The sequence below is a fragment of the Rhea pennata genome, chromosome 1 (assembly GCF_028389875.1).
Source record: "Rhea pennata isolate bPtePen1 chromosome 1, bPtePen1.pri, whole genome shotgun sequence".
In the NCBI taxonomy this organism is placed as follows: Eukaryota; Metazoa; Chordata; class Aves; order Rheiformes; family Rheidae; genus Rhea; species Rhea pennata.
The window spans coordinates 117085505-117103931 of NC_084663.1; the positions used below are offsets into that span (position 1 = coordinate 117085505).

At 42.0% G+C, this 18427-nt stretch overlaps 1 protein-coding gene across 1 annotated transcript; it reads left to right on the forward strand.

Moving 5' to 3' along the window:
* The first annotated feature begins 2675 nt into the window (after positions 1-2675).
* On the forward strand, positions 2676-17025 carry IFNGR2 (interferon gamma receptor 2). Its single transcript, XM_062573342.1, has 7 exons — positions 2676-2884; positions 7641-7764; positions 8433-8608; positions 10364-10512; positions 11922-12075; positions 13151-13305; positions 15725-17025. The coding sequence occupies exons 1-7, from the start codon at positions 2818-2820 to the stop codon at positions 15896-15898; spliced, it is 999 nt and encodes a 332-aa protein (XP_062429326.1). The 5' UTR covers positions 2676-2817; the 3' UTR covers positions 15899-17025.
* The last annotated feature ends 1402 nt before the right edge of the window (positions 17026-18427 follow it).

An 18427-nucleotide genomic window follows, 5' to 3' on the forward strand; every position in this document is an offset into this window, starting at 1 on the left:
TATTCATGAAAACACACCCGTCATTTTGACTTTCTTCCTAGCAGCCTTTTAGCCTGTAAGAGGAAATTCCCGGGCTTTGAGTTAATAGGAATTTCAAGGTAAGAAAAAGATCAGCTGGAACAAATCTAGAAGGCTGCAAAGTTTCCTGTCTGGTTTGATGAAGGGAAAACACACATGATTAGTTGCGGGATTTCTCCAACAATTACAGTAAACACGCATCTTTCAGAGCAAGGGTGGAGGGAAACTCTCCTTCAAAATTTGTATTTTCAGCTGCTTTTTAATATACATAAGTTTCTTCTGTGCATCAAAATGTCATTAATGTATGAACTAGAGATGTCACCAAGATTAACTTGCTTTCAGGGCATGCTCTGCCCAGCAGTTTTGCTATTTAAATTTCACTCTTCTAAACTGCCAACAACTTTCCCAGCTACCCGCCTGGCTACACGTGGCCTGAATACGCCACAAGGCATGCTAACATTGCATGACCAAAATTCCCTTGCTGGTTTCAGACATGATTGCTAAGATACAGATCTTTTAACATAGGCCTAGCATTGGGGAAATCCCAGAGTGAAGCTTATAGAGTGAATAGTGTCACTCAAACATTACTGCTCAAGTGAGCAATGCGTGAGTCACTTTTCTGAGAAGGGTTCAAAAACAAGTCAGACAAGTTCAGTGCATAGCTGAATTTATAACTGAATGACTTTAATCTCCACCATCCCTTTCTAGCCCATCTTTTCACAACAAACGAACCAGTAAGTCTGCTTTTCACTACTTTTTTTCCTACTGTTAAATCCTTTTCTTGCCGTTAGTATTTGTGTTATGGTTGAAAGGCTTCAGCTATGATTCTGACCCATTTTATTACTGTACCTCCTTGTAGGAGGAGGATCTTAGCCCTGAAAAGCAGGCAGTTGACGTACACTGGCTGTAAAGGGAAAGAGAAAGGGAGGATTACCTTTATCTTTTCAATGAGGAAGAATGGAACTGCAGAGAAACTAAGTGATTCATCTGAGGTTGCTCACAAGTCAAAGGTGCTCAACTCTTACCTAGTGCTTTCAACACAAGATAATCTTGTCTTTTTTGCCCATTTCCTTATGTTGAAAATCCGATCACAATGGTGTGAACCTTTCTGGGTTTGGTATGGAGATTCTTCAGGCAGCTGCACATCAGTTTTATTAATACCTTCTTAAAATTACAGATGTTTTAAGTATCCTAACTCCATGTAGTTTACTTTTTTTGGTAGTCCTGCTGGTCATAGTTCTGTTGAAATCTCAAATTTTTACTCAAAACATGTATTTTCTGTTTGAAGTGCTCAAAAGAGAGTATTTTGACTTTGCTCAGGGACATAAGAAAGACTCCTCCACTTTACTGTGCTTTTAAAGTAAACTGAATGGAAACAGTGTTAAGGCTCTTTAAAGCAAAGGATCCCTACCTAGTGAATTATTTTAAAATAGTAATCATTCTACTAAAACAGTAAACATTTGGGAGAAACATTGCCTTCTGATATCACCTACAGATTTTTGAATCTCAATATTGTACAGTCAATAACATCAGTTAAAGGTATGTGGTTAGACTTAACCACGTGTTGGTGTTATGCTACTTACAGCCAGAGGAAGCTAAGGAACTTTAACCACTTCATGCAAGACTTTCTCACATAAACCACATGCCGTAAATATGCAAACAATACTTTGCGCTTCTAAGTGCATTTATACCACGTGCAGTCATGACTGTAAATATTTTAAATGGACTGACACAGAGGTATGCGGCCAGGTTCATGATTTTTACTTTGCATCTTTGGCCTCCTGCATTTAGGGTAGCAGGGTGAAGCCTGATTTTTGGGGTAACTTCATGGCCATCTGGGACACACACAGCCCATCCCAGGGCCAGAGCAGGCTGCAGCTACCCGTTGTACAGCAGTGGGAGCCGCTTACCTCAGTGGGATTTCTGTGCTGCGCAGACCTGGGAGGGAGGAAGTTGTCTACCTTCACCCTATATATTTTTCACATTTTATGAAACAGGACCGAGCAGCTTGCTCTCCACGGGTGCCGGCGCAGAGATTTCAGGACACCAGCGAGGCGTTTTGCCGCTCCCTGGGAAGATTATCCGTGCTCCAACCCAGATGAAGGATGCCCTTTCCGGGGAGCACCAAGCAAACCCGCGTGGCCTGGGCGGAGCCGCGACTTCACCTCGTCGCGGGGGCAGCCCCTTCGCCGGGCTGCAGGGCCCCGGGAGGGGCTTGGCGGTTTGTGTTCGTCGTTTTTTATTATTATTTTTATTTTTTCCTGAACTCCCCGCCCCACATACACACACGGCTGGGGTTTCCGCGGCCGGGGTTACCCTGGCCCCTCCGTGCCTTGCTCCCGCGAGCCCCCGGCACGCCTGGGCGGGCCGCGGGAACCGTTAGGGCCGTTGGAAGCGCGCGGGCCGCAGGAACCGTTAGAGCCGTTGGAAGCGCGCGGGCCGCGGGAACCGTTAGGGCCGCTGAGGCCCTAACCTCTGATGACCCTAAGGTAGCCTGGGGGTGAGTGAGCCCCCGCCGCCGCCCAGGGGCCGCTGCCGGCCGCCGCGGCTCTTCAGGCGGGGCCGCGCTCTGCCGCGCCGCCGTGTGGGGAGGAAGCGAGGGCGGAGCAGCGCGGCTGGCACGTAGCCGCTGCGCCGGCCCCGCTGCGGCAGCCACAGCCGGGCCGCGGGCGTGAGGCGGCCCCGCAGGCCGGCCTGCCCCGCTCCTCGGGGGCCGGGGAGCCGCGCCACAGTCTCTGCAGGCGAGCGGGGCCGGCGCGGCGCGGCGGGCCGCCGGGGCCGGGCGCTGCCGGACGGACCATGCCGCGCCGGGCGCTGCGCCTCTTCCTCCTCCTCCTCCTCGGCCCGGGCTGGGCCGCGGCTGCAGGTGCGTGGCGGGGCGCTTGCGGCGGCCGCGGGGTCCCTGCGCAGCGGCGTGCTTCGGGCGCGGGGAGGAAGGCCGAGAGCGCGGGAGCGCGGGCGGCGGTGGCGCCCCGGCGGGTCCCGGCGCCGCGCGGTGTGTCAGGGGTTTGCCTCTTCCCTCGCCCCGCTTCGCCCTCCTCCTCCCGAAGAGGGCAAGGCCCCCCTGCCCCGCTCTCTCCGGGGGGCTCTTCCCAAAGAATCAGCCGGCTCCGCGGCTGCAGACCGGCCGGGTCTGCTAGGGAGAGGTGAAAACCCGCACGGTCTCAGCCGTGAGCGTGACTGTATGAACTGCTGGTGCCGCTGTCGCTGGTGATGCAGCACCCACTCTCCTGCTGCGGGTGGGTCTCCTCGGTTTAGCCTTGTGAGACGACAGTTTAGCTTCCGAAGGTTGGGTTGGATTTAGACTTGCATGTAAATGCTTTGCTGTTTCTTCTAGGCATGCAAGGCCTGTTAGTTAACCTCTCGGCAGTGCTGTTTCAGAGGTCTTATTTGGCTCAATTAAGATTTTTTTTCTTTGATGTTCAGATTGGGCTAGAGCTGCCTGACTGTGGTTGAATATTAATTCTGGCTCCACTGTTTATCTCAGCAAGGTCAAAAGAGCTGCTGCAATGTGTTTTTTGAGTTATGGTTTTATCAGTCTAACACGAGTAGACCAGGAGAGTAAGTGGATGCTGGGCTACAGTACTTGCTGAATAACCTTTGAAATGAAAGAAAGTTTCATACCAGTGTTCAAATTAATAGAAGATTTGGAAGAAGTGGGAAATGTCAACATGCATCAAGGAAGTAGTCAGTTTGTAACTTTGAGGCGTTCGTTTCTGAAGCAGATCGTCCTCATGAGTAGTGTATCTGGATGCCTGTGTTGAAAGGGGCCCTTCAAGATGTTTGTCCTCCTCTTGATAATCTTTTCTGTTGCATTCTTTGGTACAGTCAGATGTCTGCTTTAATTACATTTCAGTGCCTCTCCCTGTTACCCTTCCAAAGACTAGCAGACTCTTACCTGATTTACTAGGAAATTTATCAGCCTTGAATTTGCAGTTATGTTTTTCACAATCTCAAGCAGTTCATCAAATCAAACTGGCAAAACATTCTCTGAAATTAGAGCAGTTCTTCATTTTTGCTTACCAGCTCTTTCAGGAGCATTGATAGTGTCTTGTGCGTGCAAGTTATCCTAATAGCAGTAAGGGCGTCTGAATAGGAAGCTGAACGTTGCAGAGAGTGCTAATGGAGGCTGAGCAGAAGAAATGGCTGCACACAGCATGGCCCGTATTCAGGAAGGCAGCGATCTCCCTGGGTTCAGTATGTCAGCTCCCACATGTTTTGTTGCATCCGTTTAGGTGGGGCTGGCCACTCTGTGATTGGTGAGCCGTGTGGGGCTTTGCAGCAGTTTGGGAGCGGCTGCTTTTCTAGGCCTGTGGTACTTGGCCAGATTCTGGCATCCAAATATCCATCGGTGGGTTAAGGCGACTAGGGGAGCTGCTGTAGTCAGTGCTGCCCGGTTCTGTCCCAAAGTGCAGCAATCGGATTTTTCAGGGAATTGTTCTGGTGTTCAGCTGGTGAGTGCAGCTTCCTTCCCCGCTGGGTCTTCAGTAGCTGTGCGTGTTTCTTTTGTTGCTAAGGGAGATGTTACACATTACAATGTGGGCCAAAATAAGTGTGTTGCAGCTGGTATCACTCCTTCATACCTGACCACATACTTCTGGTCACCTTTGCAGGCTCTTATGTTTGTCTGAAAATATGAGAAGCCAGTTCAGTACACCAGAACAGGAAAAAAAAAGCATAGGGGAAAATAAATGGATTTCCTTTCTGCCAGTTTTGCAAAACACTGTGTTTTAAGGCTGGTGAAGGGAAGAGATCAGGGATCACTCAGGAAAAGGCGTGGGAGCTGTGAAAGCAATGAGTAGGCTACGCTGACCTGATTTCCCTCTCTGTAACTTACAGCTTCACACTCTGCTATATGAAAACATTGACTTGTATCTTGAAGAACTGAGAAGTTTCTGTATCAGGAAACAAGAATCTGAGAATTGCTTGACCAATGCTTTAAAAGAGCCTGTTCACTGAGACTACATTTGAAACATAAGTGAAGACAGGGCATTCTTGGCTTTTCCTGGATAAAGTAGTTTGAATGTTGGGGTCTCATACTCCATTTCTAGGATATTTGCAAATCTAGGTGCTTTATTCCAAAGCATGCATTTTGTTACTTTGGATCATACAAAATAATGATCTTCATGGAATTCATTGTGTGATTTCATAAATTTAAGTAATTTTGCTGTCAGGTTGAGATCGCTAATTGCAATATGAATGTTTTCCCTTAGTGTGCCATGAAACAAGTCCTGAATGCAGTAATTTTTGCTGTGGCACACAGCAGTTGATTCTCAGCTACAGAATTGTAGGGTTGGTACCTCTTTCAGTGTTTCTGAAGCTAGTAAGGGAAATGATCTATTTCTGAATTGCAATATCAAACAAATTCATCAGCATGCAATCCTGATAGAGGGGAAAATAGACCAGCTGCCCTCTTCCTTCTTCCTCCCTCTTAAAGAGCAAACAACGAAATGCTGATACTCACGTTTTGTTTTGACAGCATCCTTGAATTCTGCAAAATCAGTTGTATCGGATGTCTGACTACACAGATTACTGATGGTGTGAGATATCTTGCCACATGCCAGACCAGGAGTGAGACTGCAAGAAAGGATCTGCTTGACTAGAAAGCAAAAACTTATCTTGATTGAAGAAAGCCTTAAAGTAGCCTTAAAAATATACATGAGAGATTAATAGCTTCTGTAATATTTTAACTGTAAAGGATCTCAAACACAAGTACCAAACTGAATAATCCATCTATGCTGTAATATAATATGTGTTTGTTTAGCAGCATCATTTAAAAGTGGAGGCTAAGAAACTAACAAAATATCTAATTAAAATTTTGAGAATGTAACTAGTTATTTTGTATTGGGGACACCAGGTTTAATGCAACTTTATGAAAAGTCTTGTAGTTTGTTTCCTGAATGTGGGGGATGTTAAAGCCCAGCATTAATTCTGTTCTGAAAGACAGCACCATCAACATCAGTGTGCTGCCTAGTACTCTGCAAAAAGATCAGACTCAGAAGTAAAAAAGGAAAAAACTTTTTACAGTTATCTCCATATTTCCACAGAAGGCTCAGCTAGAATTTGCCTTGAGTGCTTGATCTTCTGAACTTACTTATGTCAAAATAAACAATGTCTTAAGAGAATATTGTCTGAAGAAAAAAAAATGGATCCCATCACCTGGGATCATATTTATAATGTCATGGTTGTTGTTGAGGTTAGCACCTGTAGACTCACCTTGCTCAATGGAATAACTGATCACCAGATGGGCGAGGACCAGTTAAGTGTAGAAGGAGAAGCTGTTTCACCGTGAGGACAGGCAGGCAGTGGAGGAGGTTACCCAGAAGGGATGCACAGGCTCCATCCTTGGAGCTTTTCAAGATCCACTGGGACCCAGCCATGAGCAGCCCGGTCTGGTCCCAGAGCTGGCTCTGCTTTAGGCAGGAGGTCAGGCTAGAGACCTCGTGGGGGCCATTCCCACCTGAGGGATTCTGTGATTCCAGGTGTGAGGTTCATCTGGCTTTAAAAGACATTTGATGACTGTATTCTCCTCTTTTTCACCCTAGGCTGCTTGTTGTAATCTTAGTCTCTCTCTTTCGGTTCTCCCAATTCCTTGTCATCAGTCCCCTTGTTATAGTTTGTGTTTTTGGTATTCCAGCCTACTGTTTTCCCTCTTTGCCAGCTAACGTCTCTCTCCAGCTCTCCTCTATCTTACTTCTCAGTTGGCTTCCTTACTTGATTTTCCGAGTCCCGATTCTCTCCTTTTGCCGGTCCATCCTGGCTCCCTCTGACTTCTTCCTCCTCCCCCCTCCCCTGCCAATGCCTGGCCTTTGGCCATGCTATAGTCAAAACAGACAGCTTGCTCCTCCACACTGCTCTGGTCAGCAGAGAAGTGGGTAGTCTCCAGTCCTAGAGGACCTTCTCTTTGCACTCAGCTTCCATGTTGCTCACTTCCTGCAAAGCTGTTTGAGAGCACGTGTGGTCTTAGTCTTCCCTCACCTCCAGTAGCTTATCCTGTGGCCAAATTTGGGTGGGAATTTCTATCGCTAATAGAAAGTACGCCTCTAACAGAGATTCCTGTCCTTCGCACTGTGAAATCTGTTACAAACTCTAAGTTGTGTCAGTGTTTGAAAGTGGAATGGATGCACTGTGTATATGTAAATATTTAAGGCCCTCTCCACACCTGTTTCTAGGCAAGTTTCAACAAAGTGACGTCAGCTTGTTCAAACAAGTTATCAAGAGGCAGGTGTCAGGAAAAGTGTAAGAGAGACAGGCACAAAATAGATGAGTTTTTTTTTAATGGCTGTGGACCATAATTTACAGCTTCATAGGAGATTTTTATGGGGCTTGGGAGGTGAATTCCTTGGGTTTTTTGCCTATAACTTCTCAGCCTTCCTTTGAAGTGCTGGACTAGGTACTTTCTGTGCCATAGCCTGAACAGAATAAATAAAAGCTGTAAGTTGCAGTTCAGTGTTTTGTGGATAGTAGGGATTTAAATATACTGGTATTAGTGCACTTAGAAATGGAATAAGGCGGAGGAATGTCACTGCCTGCAAAGCAGCTAAAATGTAATACATGGTAATAGAATTTGGAGACTCTGTACTTGAATGTTTTAGTAATTATTTTTGTTTCTCTTATTTTAGAATCTTTCCATTTACCAGCACCACAAGGTGTGATGGTTTATTCCTATAACTTTCACAGCTCATTGAGGTGGTCTCCTGTTAAAGTGGATAGAGGTCCAGTGTTTTATACAGTCCACTTTAAAACGTAAGTAAATAGTTCTAAAATAACAAGTTGATTTTTGTTCTAATCCAGTAACAGAATTAGTATTTAAAAAGAATGCTAAAAATGAACAAGCATACAAATGGAAAAAATGACTTATTGCAGCTGTTCTTATGTATATGTGGAGAGAGTTTCTCAAGACTGAGAATCCTTTAGCCTGTTGTATTCCCACTGAACTAAGAAAAAGAGTTAAGACTTTATTTCATTTTTTTTCCCTGAGGCAATTCAGTTGGTATTTTTCATGGATTCCATTGGATATTCTGGCTTGTTTTAAACTTTGCTCTAAACACAGTGTTTGAACTTTTTTCTGATGCTGATGTGAACTGCTCTTAATGTTTTTTTTATACTTTAAATCTCAAGATGATGGAGCCTTTTCATCCAGATCAAAGAGGATGCCAAGAGCACACAGTAATGTTGCATAGTTTCCTGTATAATTCTAGCCTTACTGAATTCTCTCTAAAAAATTTTAGTCTTCCTAGCTACTGAAGAGTTGCAGGTGTTGAAAGGGCTGTGGAATAAACCTGCGTGAAAAGTGGTAGTCTTGTAACATTATTTTTAACAGAAGTTGGCTAGGTGGGAAGGATTGTATTTTGGAGCTTTGACAGTTGCACTGTTTTGCTGATGCTTTGTTTGTGATTTGTTTTGTATTGCAGAGGGGCCTTTAACCAGTGGGATGAGATGAACTGCACCCGTATTACTCAGACTGAATGCAACTTCCCCCTGTTACTTAATGAACGGCGTTGGACTATTACTTTGCGTGTGAGGGCTGAGTTAGGGCAAATGGTTTCTGACTGGGTGGAATCAGATCCATTTGTGGCGGAGAGAAACAGTAAGTGTTCTCTATGGTTTCACTGAGTCTCTCTAAGGAGATTTCTCTGAAAAATGTTTCTTGTCTGTTCTAGGCTTTTTTGACTCTATTGTGTACAGAAGCCAAGTGAGAGAACTGTGGGTGTTGGTTAACAAAGATAACAAGGTCTCTGTGCACTTGCTTCCTCTGTAGTGGTGTTAGCATCTCTCCTTTCAACAGGAAGAGGAACTTGTAACATACTGGTAAACTAGGAATTAATTTGATGTCTGTGTGAACAAGTGTACGGTTCTTCTTTATGAAGATTTGCTCTTTGTGTGATTGTGGCTACTTTCAGGACTAGGAGGAGATAAACGTTGAGTTAAAAATGCCTCTGAAATAATAACAAAGCTGAGGAAAGGTGTTACTAACTCTTTAGTTCAGATTCTGCCTTACCTTGTGAGGAGCAATGGTGGTACATCCTGTGAATAGCATGATACTTTCCCTGGTGACTTCAGTTCTAATTCTTGAATTTTCTCCAGTAGTAAAGAATGTGGGGATGAGGAATTGCCTGAATCTTGAGTTAAAGGCTACAACTGATGTATCGCTACCTTGTGATGCAGAATTGCTTGTGTAGGGGGAGTAGGATCCTTGAGGGGGTTAGAAAGGCATTGTGTGAATGGGAATATAAGACCAAGGACAGGTTTGATAGGGGAGAGTGGTGTTTGTGCATCTCTTCTCAAAGGAGCGAGAGAAGCACTGGATGTTTCTTCTTGTGTGACCAGCCTCAAGATCAATTTGTAGAGGCCAAGACTTTGGGCTACTTGGGCTATTTGTTGCTTAGATCAGTTCTCTTGGAGAAGGAAAGGGTGCTTGTCCTGCAGTAGTACCCCATGGAGGAGACTCATGTCTCACCCAAGAAAGTGTTTGCAGTTGTACAGAGACAGGAAGTAGAAAGAAGCGGAAGTTTCTGTACCAACATAAAAATCACAGGGCTGTTTTTCTCCAAGAGTAGACAGAGCAGGATCTGCTGTTTTTTTTTTTTTTTTTTTTTTTTTTTAACAAGGCAAAAGAAGTAGTGATTACATGTAAGAATTAACTGATTTTTGTCGTTAATATTCTCCCCTCTCCGGTATGCAAAGGGCAAGTGTTTTGTTCTGAGATACTGGACTGTTTTACAAACACTGGTAAGCCTAACCATTGAAAGAAATCAAGATTAAAAGGTTAAATTACTTGTGATCACATAAAAAGTCTCTTGTAGAATTAGGAATAATAATAACTTGCACAATATTTTTCACGATTTAGATGTCAGAGCACTTCACAAAAGGAAGTCGTTGTCCATTACCCTATAGGACAAATGGAGAAATCAAAGCAGGGGGAAGAAAACTAGTGATTCCTGTTCCAGTCTAATTAGACCCAAATAGATGTTATTAGAGAACCTGGAATTATGTGGCTGAATTAGCTATTTGAGGAAAAATTAAACAAAACTATATCACCATTAAGTACAAAGAGATTCAGCTACGTTCTCGTGGATATTTACTTAATTTCCAGGGAAAGTTAACTGGAAATGGTTCTTTCAATTATCTAATTTCATGCATGCTTTCAAGCCTTTTTCTTAAGGTTTCTAATATATTAGATGTTTTAAATGCGTTAAGTAGATAAGCAAATACTGTATACCCATTCCTCAAGAAAATAGATATTCAGCAGGTTTGCGGAGTGTACCAAAATAAAGCTGGACACAGCTGCAGTGAGGTGTTTAGCATCCCAGTGGTTCACTGCTCTTTCTGTGTTTGTTTTCAGCTATTATAGGACCCCCTAAAGTGAACAGTGTGATTGTAAGCTCTGACTCGCTTCTCATTAGTGTTATACCCCCTTTTGGATCTGAACTAGGTGACTTTCTTCAGTATCATGTGTTCTACTGGGAGAATGCAACAAGTACCACTAAAAAAGTAAGAATTCTAATTTATTTTGTTCTTAATGTCTCTGTGCCTGAGAGAGATGAGTCAGTGTCTCTTGGCAAAACAGCAGAAATGGAGGAAGCAAGCTGTAATGTGATTTCTTTTTTGTAACAGCAAAGGTCAGCAGTTGGTGACTTGAACAGAAGTTAATCTGGTCTTGTCTCAAGTATTGCATGTATTACTAAACTTTAAAAAACATTTTTTTTCCTCCATATGAAGTCAAGGTTAAACCACATCTTTGCAGATTAAAGGGGAGAGTCCACAAAGTGCAAAGTTGGTTTTAAAATGGCGTTTAGATTCCAAAGTTTGAGCAATTTGGAAGATTCTGAAATACCCTCCCACCTTTCCTGTGCTGGGCTTGTTTGTTCCAGCAGCTTCATTAACTGTCTGCTTGGGTCTAATGTTGACTGTGCTCATAGGGTAGAGAAAGGCAAGAGCTATTAGAAATGTGTTGGATACAGCTGGGATGAGCAGCTGTCCCTGATCAATCTGAAACTTTGTCCTGTGTCACTGTGTGCTTATTTTGATGTCCTTGGGAACGGGTGAACGTGGTCTAGACTGACTGGCCTTGTGGGGTAGAAAATAAGTTACATTAAAAAAAAAAAAAAAAAAAAAAAGAGAGAATTAAAAGAACAGCATTACAAAATTTAAAAACCAGAAGCAGAAAAAGTTTAATTATTTATTTTTATTTTTAAAACTTCTTGTTTCAAAGGATCTTGCTAAATCTGAAAAGCCCCCACTTCCTTCCTCTCTCGCAAAAATGTATGTTTTCCTGACATATATAAAAAACTTTCATGTTTGGCATTCAGAGAAGAGGTCTCTCTTGAATGGTTATTCAGGCTTCACTGAGCTTGTTATCCTAGCCCCTTAAAGGTAAAAATTCACAAAAAACACTGTGGGGGCCATGTTGAGACTGAATTTGTTCTGTCCATCAGCTCTTTTCCTAGTCGGTAGGAAGAGATGAGACTTTGCTGAACTAGGGTTCCATCAGCCACCTCTGAAGGTGGAGACACTTCTCATGATTTGTTTTTCCCTCTACCTTCCTATATTGCTTTCACTGCCTGAGGTGTTAGAGAAGCAGTGTATAAAGTACCTAGTGGGATATTGTGCATCAAATGAGACCTTGCAGCAGTTTTCATGCCTTTGCTGTTTGTGTCCTTGCAGATGGTTTTAAATGGTCAGACTTCATTTCATTTAAAAACAATGAAAATTTCAAATCCATTAAAATAGGAAAGTTCAAATATATTCCACTGCTCTCTTGACATGTTAGGGAACGCTGAATTATGAAAATAAAATCTGTGGGTTTTTTGCATAGGAAACTTAGGTATGCGGAAGGGAATTGTATTGAACGCAGCTCTGTGGGTTTTACAGTAATACTTGCTTTTTTTTTTTTTAAACAGGAGATGAAGATGAGCAATACGCTGTTCAAAATTCAAAATCTAAAGGAATTGACACTATATTGTTTTGAAGTGCATGTAGAATTTATGATACAGCCAAATCTCCAGAAACTTGGACTACCAAGTGTCCCAGAGTGTTACAGAACTACAGTCAGTGGTATAAATCTGATTTTGTTAATATTTTTTTTTTATACATAATGGAATGGGTGGAGGACATGAGTCTTGGATGGTACAACTAGTCAGTTATATGAGCATATTTGCCAGGAGGGCTAAGAGGGTACCACTGATAGTAGCTCACAGTTGTCATTAATAGCAAAATAATAATGAGGCTTTAATCAATAATTTAAGGTCTGTGTTTTACTTTTCCCTTTGTCTTTGCTTTAGAAATACTTTAGGTTAGTCAAAGACCTTTTTTTTTTCTGTAGGAAGTAATACCTGTAAAACAAAAACAAATATTTGGTGTTTAGGTGAAAATATGGGTGAAAGAGACAGTGTTATTCTTGAGAAATCCTCAGTCCCTCAGTGGCTTCTTCCTGCAAGACAGGCACATCCTTCTCGTCTTTGGCCTGTTTCCCCTTCTCTGACATTTTTGAGCTTTGTGTGTTTGTACTAGATATAAGATGGGGTGTGGGAAAGAGGAGGCAGCTACAAAATAAGAATTTCTCCCTCTCTCAAATCCCTCTGACCACTGGCACACAGGTGAGCTGCATCTTTAGCATGCTTTGAACATGCCCAAAGATGCGTAGGTGAAAACAATTGCTGTTACCCAGAAGGAGCTGACCTCAAAAGTACCTGAGTGCCAGCCCGTGCTCTGTGCCGCTGGAGACAGAGATGCTTGCTTTGCCTGTTGCAGAAGAAAAGCCCCTGGTGTTAGTGGCACCTTGCTGACAAAGTTGCGGGCAAGGAGCGGGTTGCACTCCCTGCCTGCCCTCTGCCCAGCAGCTGCGATTCCTCCAGCTCTGCCTTTGCCTTGCTGGCAAGGCCTGGAGAAGGTGGCCTTAGGCTTGCGGGTAAGGGGGAGCAGCTCATTGCAGCTGGTTATTTCCATGCATAGTCACAGAACAAACAACTCCTGAACATGGGTATTTAGATTTCTTCTATATAGTAGGGCTGTGATCTCAACCTTAGAAATTCTACTTTATTAGCTTGTCAAGCATTGTGTAATAAGCTGAAATTTGCTACACGTGTGATGTGTAAATATGAACCTAACTTTTTTTTTTCCTTTTTTTCAGAGGCAACCAGAAATGGATATATTATACTAATATTTCTGTTAATCTTATTTCTTGTAATTCTTGTGATAGTTGGCTTGTTTCTTATGTGGAGATACCACAACACAATTAAATATTGGTCTCAGCCACCTTTCAAAATCCCATCACACTTTGAAGAGGTATGTGTAGACTTATTTTCCCCCTACTCTTCCCCCCTGCACAAGGCAGTGATGAGCTTGGACTAAATGTAAATAAAACTAGTTGTAGCTTAACAGAAGTCTTTCTTCAGCCTTTCTGTTTAGATATAGTCAATTGCTGATTTAGTATGAAATACTACTTTTCTAATACGTGATATTCCACTTTATTCCTCTTTTACTTAACTGTAATTTTTATTTGTCGTACTAAGATACAAATACTGCTATATTCTCGTTACGAAACTGGAGTAAGATTCTGTTCCTTGTGTATTCGCTTCTCTAATGAATCAGGTCTGAAACAGTTGTTCACTTCAAGCAAAGGGTTTGTGTGCTACAGAACGTGTACTTAGGATTTAGGTCTCTGATTAGAAATAAAATATTGAAAAGTGAACACTGATCATTTTAAGAGCAAGGACTAATTTGAAGAATGAAGACTGTCTAAGGAAATTTTTTTTTTTTTTTTTCCCTGTAGCTTTATGTAATTCTCAGATACAAAACTGGGACTTCTTATCTGTGCAGCTCACACATTTCTGCACTAAACGATGTTGTTTCAGTCCTGTTCCTCTTTTTAGTACTTAAACAGGAAGTAGCCTTTAAGGAAAGGGTTTTTATATTTAAAAGTTGTTGTTCGGCATATTTTTCATATTTAAAAAAAAGTTTGTACTTGTGGGGTTTTTTTGAGGTTTATTTCTTTGGCCGTATATATCTACGTATCAGCGTAATCCTTTGTATCACGCTGGATTTTAATAAAAATATGAGTGAATGAACCTAGTCTTTCTGCAGAACCTTGAGCAAATCATTTTCTCTCTTCATGCTTACCTCTGTTTCCAGTTTATCAGGACTTCAGTGAACACAGCCATGTCATATGCCAAGCAAAGTATATCTTATGTAGGAAAAAAAAAGTCCTTGTACAGTGCACTAAAACAGTGCACACTTTATGCAAAGGACTGCAAGAATTAATTCATCTACTCTCTTATTTCTTTCCCATTAGAGTTTATAATCACGTGTTCTGGAATAATTAATTTGGAAAAAACACAGCAGAAGTAGATACGCTTGAGCAGTGGTGAGCCTGGCTTCAGGCAAAATACCGATAACAAAAGAAAGAAAATCAGCAAATATATACGATTTTCTAAATATTTTTAAATGGGATCAGCTGGTCTGGGGCTTCTCCTCTTAAAGTAACTTCCATTAGTAAAAAATACCAATTATTGTAAGGCAGTTTCTTATATGCTATTCTAGATTTTCAGAAAACACATAGATGCTTCTGTAAAAGAAAGAACCAAGTTTTCAGCATCTGAGTTACAGGAAACAGTTGTAACACAGAAACACCTTCACAGAAAGCCAAATCACAGTTCACTTATGTCCTGAATATGTGTTTGAGGCTTCTGTATGAAATGTTTTTAAGTCACCTGATAATTCTGTTGCTCATCATCCCTGCTGTGATGAAACGGTGATGTCCTAATTGAAACCTGGGCTAATTTTGTCCCGTGACATGCATGATCGGAGCTGCAGCCCTGTCTCAGCCAGTCCTACAGCAGGGAACAAGCTTTTGGGTAAAATTAAAATGCTGTGATGTAATAATGTGAAAGTGTCTGTATTCTGGACACTTTTTTTAATCAGGGAAAAACATTTAATACTAAGTTTTTCTGGTTTAGCATATGAAGAGGTGAATAGCTTTAATTCCCCTTGAAACACAGACTGATTTTAGTAATAAAGAGATTATATGGAGTGTCAAGAGGAATAGGAAATATTTTCTCTGGTCTGCATCTTTTTTCTAACCTTCCTTCCTTTGCTCAAAACAATTATATATGCAGTGTAAAGCTGATGACTTGGGAGGGGGAGGGTGCAACAAAGCAAAAAAAAATAATTCCAGTAGAGTTCTCTGGTACTACTAAAAGATGCACATCTGAGCTGCCTTACACTGCACAGAGCCTAATGTTGTACCTTATTTGTCCCACTGCTGTTTCAGACTAGTTACAAGGACCTGAGCAACTAATAGCTTGCATTTCTAGCATATGTCCCCAGCAGCATAGTTCACGTGTGTGGTTTGTTCTTATCTAGTAGGCATTTGCTTAAACTGATGTGAAAGAGAGTATTATCCAAAGATTAAATTATAAAATTTAGGAAATGCTGGGTAGCTTTAACTCACTTAAATGGATGTTTGCATGTTCTTTTTTTTTCACAGGAAGAAGAAGGTAGCTTTGCAGGTATTATTAACTTTTTCAGTGTAGTTTCAGGGAAGACAAAGATGAAATACACATTTAGCAGCCATCTTTGAGAATTCAGGTCTAAAGCAACTTGCCTGTAGGTAGTGAAAATGGTGGTGGACAGGTGGTACCTGTCTCTGTAAGTTCTAGTATATCTGCTGGATGGAACCTAAGCTGTTGTTTCTGGCTTCTTCCAGTATTTGAAAGATCCCAGCATGCCTGTTTTAGAGGCATTGGAGAATTGCATCGAGGAAGATCCCTGTGATTCCTTATTTGTTGTGTGTAATGGAGAAAGAAGCCAGGAATGTGATGGCAGTGCAGAGGGTAAAGCTCATCCCCCCAGCGGCTCCGGTGAAAGTGAACTAACTTAAATGGTATTCCAGTGAGACACCTGTACTCAGTCTTGCAGCACCTCCTGCCACTAAGTGGCACTCCCCAGCTACTGATAGCAGACCAAACTATGGACGAAGCACTGTCCTTGCTGAATCTTGAGCAAGATTTTGCTTCCTGAGAATACTGTGGAACCTCAGGCTTCGTTTAAATGGTTTCTGCTGTACTACAGTAGCAACTACATTCTCCAGGAGGAATATAGAAGGTGGAACACAAAGGTGAAATGAACACTAAATAGCCATATAACAAAGAAGACATGATGGAAACAGTTACATTGACATTGTCGTAATAAAACTTTTTTCCCAAGCTATAATAAAGCTTTGAGAAATATGGCACTTTATGGTAGGATGTAATACAACCTGGAATTGTTTGCACCATGAATTACTTTTTATAGTAGCTTTTTTTTTTTTTTATTTGCCTTATTTGTGAATTCTGTCTTAGCACCAAGTGTTATATCTACCCCAGTATCCTTTTTTGAATCAGTTTAAGTACTTGGTCTTCTGTGGCTTTTACTTCTTCCCTCCAGATAAAAATGACAGTCTAAAAAGAATCTGACTGTACTTTACCTTCCTCAGAGTGAACTTGTGCAAAGAACTACTCCAAGAAGGGCACCGGACAGTTCACTCCTTCCACCCTTGATAACTGCCTCCTAATGCATTCATAAGAAGCATTAATCTTTTGCTCCTGCGGAGAAATAACAGTGTTCTTCATGGCAAGAATGAACTTCAAAATACAGTTTGCTTAGCATTTGTATGAAATGTATGAACAATTACCAGACACTAAGAGTTTTTGTGCTACAAAAACTACTAGTACTAGTAGTAAAAAGTAGTAGTAGTTTTTGTACTAGTGCTACAAAAGGAAAGTTGAACTTTTGTTTTGAGTCCCATGAAGCAGAAGCAGTAAGACTTAATGCAGGCTACCGCACAACTGGCTAAGGAATGGACAGGAAGGTGAAACCTTTCCACCTCCCAGTGGGAGTCTGGAAAATATCTGCTAATAGAAAAAATCAAAGAAAAAGAACTTACCACTTCTTACACAATAAAATTTGTTTTTATTCCACTAACTCTGTTTATTTAAAAATGAAATAAAATAATTATGCTTAATTATTTGCAAGTGATTTGTTCAACTTATTTTGAGGCAGCTGTAAACAGACATGCCATAGCTTTCACTCATCTGAGCTAAAGCTGTTCCACCCCTTCTGGGAATATACAACAGACACATGAAAATCAGTAACATTTTTAATGAAGTTATTTCCTTGAAGAAGTACTCCTCTCATCACCTGTGATCTGGCAACATGCCAAGGCAGCGAGTTATCTGAAGACTTGGGCATAATTTAAGTCTGACAAGAATTTGTAAGTTGGCCAGAAGCTGCATACTATCCACTTGCTCTTAGTTCGCCCATATTTTTTTTCAATACTATGATGTAAACAAATGAAGAACCACAGACTCCTGAGAGGAGCAGCCTATGTGCACAACAGAAGTTCTAAGTATCAGCTTTCAAAATAAAGCCGTTTTAAAATACCTGCAAACATTTACCAATACAACATACGATTTGCAGATTAAGCCTGGCCTACTAAGTAAAAAAAATGTAGTAGACTTCTGAAATGATTATATTTAATATTTCTTACAGTTGCACAAAAAGGCCAAAGTTAAAAAACAACAAAAAAAACTTCCGTTAAATGTAATTCAGAGGTTATCTATCTGTCTCCACAATTACCACTCACAGGAAGTCAAAGCATTAGCTAAAATGAGCAATCCCTAGCAATCTTGGTCTGTGGTAGAACTACTTATGGTGTAAAAGTAAGCATAGGGTCACTGTGGCTGACACACCAGAGGCCTGTGCTGCCATTCAGAGACCTGGACAGGCTGGAGAGCTGGGCAGAGAGGAACCTCCTTGTAGTAGAACCGAGTATGTGTCCTGTTTCATTTTGCAAAACAACAGAATCTAGTCCTAACCAGTTTAAAGGTTGCAGGAACTTTGGCCAATCACTTGGCTATACCATAAAAGGTCAACGGTCGACCCCTAACGAATGAGAAGAAACTAGAACCCTAGCAACAGGACACACATGTGCAGGATAGGAAGATGGAATGATATAAAAAGAGGAGCCGGGACCCACCCGGTGCGGCAGTTGGCAGAGCGGAGACTCCCCTGTCGCCCAGCGCTGATATTTGCCTATATCTTGCTTGCTGTAATTAATAAAATTCTTATATTGGCTACACTGATTGAGTAAAATTTATGACAATTTGGTGCCGTGACTCGGATGTAACCTGTGAGACGGGATCTTCTTTGGCCTACCAGGGAGGCGCCCCGCCTATCAATAGGCGGCCTTGGCAGTCCAATTTCCTGTCCCGGTTGCACCGACGAACCCAAATTTCAAGATACTAGGCAAAGGAGGCTGGCAGACCCTATAAACTTTGTGCACGAAGGTCCGGACGAAGACGCGGGACGCCTGAGTATTTTGTGAAAAAGGAGATCCGTTCGGTCTGGGTCAGGGATCCTGGAGGCGCAG

Coding starts and splice junctions, on each gene's coding strand:
- IFNGR2 (XM_062573342.1), top strand. CDS start 2,818: ATGCCGCGCCGGGCGCTGCGCCTCTTCCTCCTCCTCCTCCTCGGCCCG. Junction 10,513..11,921: donor CAACAAGTACCACTAAAAAA/GTAAGAATTCTA, acceptor TTTTTTAAACAG/GAGATGAAGATGAGCAATAC. Junction 13,306..15,724: donor TCCCATCACACTTTGAAGAG/GTATGTGTAGAC, acceptor GGCTTCTTCCAG/TATTTGAAAGATCCCAGCAT.